Consider the following 4414-nt stretch of genomic DNA (forward strand, 5'->3'; position numbering starts at 1 on the left):
TGTGTTACCCACTCCAGTCAGCAGGAGGCCATGTGAGGCTTTCGGGTGATGCTTCTTGCGTGACGTATAATGTAGTGGACGGGACGCTTTTTCTACAACAACACTTCAGCCACCTCGGTAGCGTGCTAGCCAACATAAAACCACAACATTGAAGCTCTTTAGGCAATGTATATTAACCTCAGTGTTTTAAACATACTGTCAGAGTAACGTTAAATAGTAAATAGGCTATTTAATTCCATATTTACGTTATTAGCTATCTGGCTAAGTAACACTCGGCTAATGCTAWCTAGCTTGCTAACATCCTCGACCATGAGCTCCCGCTACTTCCCCCGTGCTAAAGAAGAGGAGGTCTGCTGGACAGAGAAAGAAGTTCTCGTAAAAGAGGAGAAGGAAGAGGAGGCTGTCACGGTGAAACAAGAAGTAGAGGGTGAGGCTGTTACGGTGAAAGAAGAGGAGAAAGACGTGAAAGAGGAAGAAGTTACAGTGAAAGAAGAGGAAGAAGCTTTTAGAGTGAAAGAGGAGGATGCCGTTTTTGGAATGAAGGAGGAGGGGGAGATTACTGTCACGTTGGAGGAGGAAGGGAAGACTGGAGATCTGATTAACACCAGTAAGTACTATTTTAAAAACAGTGCCACAAACTCTGTAGTTGTTGAACTATCTTACTAATGTGTCGTGTTAAAGACTGCCGACATTAGCAAAAACGCTGTCAAGCCACCCACTCTTCTGTTTTCCGCCTGCATTTTCTTACACCGAGATCACACCGAAAGTTGTTATTGCATTTTGGGACACCAAAAGTACATTCATTTCCAATGCAAATACAAAACACTTTATGGTACCGCGTGTTTTCTGATCGGGAGACTGAGTCGGATGCGCTCTAACACCTCGGTCAGCATCCAAAAAAAAAATATATATAAATTTTGTTTGCATTTACGTATGGCTCCATTACCAGTAAAACAATCAAAACATATTTATTTCACTTTCTTGCTGTGCTGTTTCGTTGTTCATTTGTTCATTCTCAACCAGGATTTCATCATGTCAAGCAGTGACGTTTCAGCTCTGTCTGTCCGTGGCATCTCTTCCTTTGAGTTGTCTCGCTGAAATGTTCTTACTCTTTCAAATGACTGCTGGACTTCTTTAGGTGTTGGAAGTGTGCTTAGTATTTTTCTGCTTTTTTTCTGTGTAGCACTGTATTTTTCGTGGCGTCATTACGTCATCTACCTACGTTATATAGGTATGGCACGTTAGCTTTGACATCGGTTTTGCACATCGGCGTTAAACTAGACACCGGGCCTATGCCGATGCTGGCATTTTTAGTTAATATTGGCCGATTCTGATAAGCTTACTGATATATCGTGCATCCCTAATTAATATTAAAGTTTAAGATTGAATACATTTATGTGAAAATGTGCATTTCAATATCTATACATACTCCACATGTTAGAGCACATTATAAGGAGCATAATGACTAGATGTTGTCTGTATCGTTCATGGATCACAGGGTCATACAGGAGGCATGTTCTGGCCTAAAATGACCCACTTTCATCATGATGTTGTCAGAAAGGGTTTGTGATACAAATGTAAAACATATTTCCACCCCATTTCAGTATGTGAGAATTGGCATAAAAATCGGAGAGATACCACACACATTTTCAAACCATGATGNTTTCCGCCTGCATTTTCTTACACCGAGATCACACCGAAAGTTGTTATTGCAATTTGGTACACCAAAAGTACATTCATTTTCAATGCGAATGTAACAGTATAACTTTAAACCGTCCCCTCGCCCCGACACGGGCGCGAACCAGGGACCCTCTGCACACATCAACAACGGTCACCCACGAAGCGTCGTTACCCATCGCTCCACAAAAGCCGCGGCCCTTGCAGAGCAAGGGGAAACCCAACTTCTAGGTTTCAGAGCAAGTGACGTCACTGATTGAAACGCTATTAGCGCGTACCCGCTAACTAGCTAGCCATTTCACATCCGTTACACGAATACACAACACTTTATGGTACCGCGTGTTTTCTGATCGGGAGACTGAGTCGGATGCGCTCTAACACCTCGATCAGCATCGTCTGCAATAAAAGCTGCATTTGAGAGAAATAAGCCTTTTTTGTGCATATCGAACATTTCAGGGATATTTTATTTCAGCTCATGAAAGGTGGGACCAACACTTTACATGGTGCGTTTATATTTGTTTTAAGTATATTTATAAAATGGGTGATACCCTTTTAAAGTACCAGGGAGTCCACCCTGGAAATTTGACATGTCTTGTTTCAACCCATATGTGTAAAAATAAGTGAAATCAAAAGGCTAATTTTGCGATAATAATATTATGCACCGATATTACATTTTTGTCCCGATAACCAATATTTTCTTTGCCAAAAAAACAATACCGATATTTAACATTTTAGCGGTCTAATACAGTTAAATAGTTACACACACACACACTGACCAAAAAGTTATTTTGTTGGCATTTACGTATGGCCCCATTACCAGTAAAACAATCCAAACCTATTTATTTCACTTTCTTGCTGTGCGGTTTCGTTGTTCAGTCGTTTCATTCTCAACCAGGATTGCATCATACATGTCAAGCAGTGAAGTTTCAGCTCTGTCTGTCCGTGGCCTCTCTTCCTTTGAGTTGTCTCGCTGATATGTTCTTACTCTTTCAAATGACTGCTGGACTTGTTTAGGTGTTGGAAGTGCGTTTAGTATTTGTCTGCTTTGTGTGTAGCTCTGTATTGTTCGTGGCGTCATTACGTCATCTACCTACGTTATATAGGTATGGCACGTCAGCTTTGACATCGGTTTTGCACATCGGCGTTAAACTAGACACCGGGCCTATGCCGATGCTGGCATTTTTAGTTAATATTGTCCGATTCTGATATGCTTACCGATATTTCGTGCATCCCTAATTAATATTAAAGTTTAAAGATTTAATAGATTTATGTGAAAATGTGCATTTCAGAATCTAGACATACTCCACATGTTAGAGCACATTTATAAGGAGCATAATGACTAGATGTTGTCTGTATCGTTCATGGATCACAGGGTCTTACAGGAGGCATGTTCTGGCCTAAAATGACCCACTTTCATCATGATGATGTCAGAAAGGGTTTGTGATGCAAATGTAAAACATATTTCCACCCCATTTCAGTATGTGAGAATTGGCAGAAAAATCGGAGAGATACCACACACATTTTCAAACCATGATGGTGTGGAATCACCCTGTACTGCCAATCCACTTTTCTGGACACTGGATGAGGTCACATTTATTACTTTTTGTTGTTGTAAATAAAACATTTTTTCTCCCCGGACACAGCCCGGGATCGAACCTGGCTCTGTAGTGATGCCTCAAGCACTGCAGTGCCACTCGCGGAGGCCCCACGGATCATTATGACCTGAATTACATGTTAACAATCCTTCCCTAAAGGACACTTCTTCTATTGATTACATTAGTTAAATCACCTTACGGACATTCTACTCAAGTTTTACATTGAATATGTTGTTTTTAATGTAGGAATTGTTAAAGGGATACTATGAGATTCGGCAATTTTGTACGGGAGTCCGATTAACATCGTGGAAACCATTTTATGTCTCTGTGTGTAGCATGAATTAAGTTAGATGTTTCGCGAGCCAGCGCTAACTAGCGTTGGTGAAATGACTGAAGTCACAGGTAGTCTATGCTAGTGTTACTATAGACTTCTAGTCTATGCACTAAACAGTAAGGGTACCAGAATGTCACAGTGTCTGTAAGGTGTTTACCATCAGTGGGCCACCAACAAAACATTAATAAACATGGATCAAATGCAGCCTATGCACATGGGATTGAAATACTGTAGTCCACATGATCTACTATTATAGAGCTCTGCTCAGCCTAAAGACATGACATTATCTGATCTGTTATTATGACATCATGACATCCCATGAGAGCAAGATTCTAGTTGGAACTCTACATCTTTTGTTTTAAATTATTTCACCAAGACTTTTTAAATGAGAATTTTTTTTTGTAACTGCCTAGGTTATTGAGGGAATCTGATTTAGATTCAACCTCATAGCAAGAGAGTTGTGGAGGTTTTATTCAGGTCTCATTTAAATAAACACTCTGTCTTTGGCAGGAGAAAGACCAGACTCAGAGGAACCAGAGACGTCCAACCCAGCAGACGACGCAAACTGCTCCCAGTGTTGGAAAGGGTTTTAACCAGATAAGGACCTGAAACGACATGAGAAGAAACACACAGGGAGAAAGCCTTTTCAATGCTCCCAGTGTGGAAAAAGTTTTTCCTTGTTAGCGAAGCCTGAAACGACATGAGAAGACAACACACAGGAGAGAAGCCACATCACGCTCCCAGTGTGGAAAGAGTTTTACCCAGTTAGGACACCTGAAGTGCAGAGAGAATACACACAGGAGAGAAG

General features: G+C 40.9%; 2 protein-coding genes across 2 annotated transcripts in view; both read left to right on the top strand.

Moving 5' to 3' along the window:
• Positions 1 to 4414, top strand: part of LOC111977999 (zinc finger protein 135-like) — a 29373-nt gene that overhangs the window by 21078 nt on the left and 3881 nt on the right. The window lies entirely within an intron of this gene.
• LOC139029187 (gelsolin-related protein of 125 kDa-like) overlaps positions 83 to 4414 on the top strand; it is a 36855-nt gene continuing 32523 nt past the window's right edge. Inside the window, exon 1 of the mRNA XM_070448662.1 lies at positions 83 to 607. Coding sequence (XP_070304763.1) covers positions 280 to 607 — 328 coding nt within the window. The 5' untranslated portion in view covers positions 83 to 279. The remainder of the gene's footprint in view (positions 608 to 4414) is intronic.

This window comes from Salvelinus sp. IW2-2015, linkage group LG18 (assembly GCF_002910315.2).
Source record: "Salvelinus sp. IW2-2015 linkage group LG18, ASM291031v2, whole genome shotgun sequence".
NCBI lineage: Eukaryota > Metazoa > Chordata > Actinopteri > Salmoniformes > Salmonidae > Salvelinus > Salvelinus sp. IW2-2015.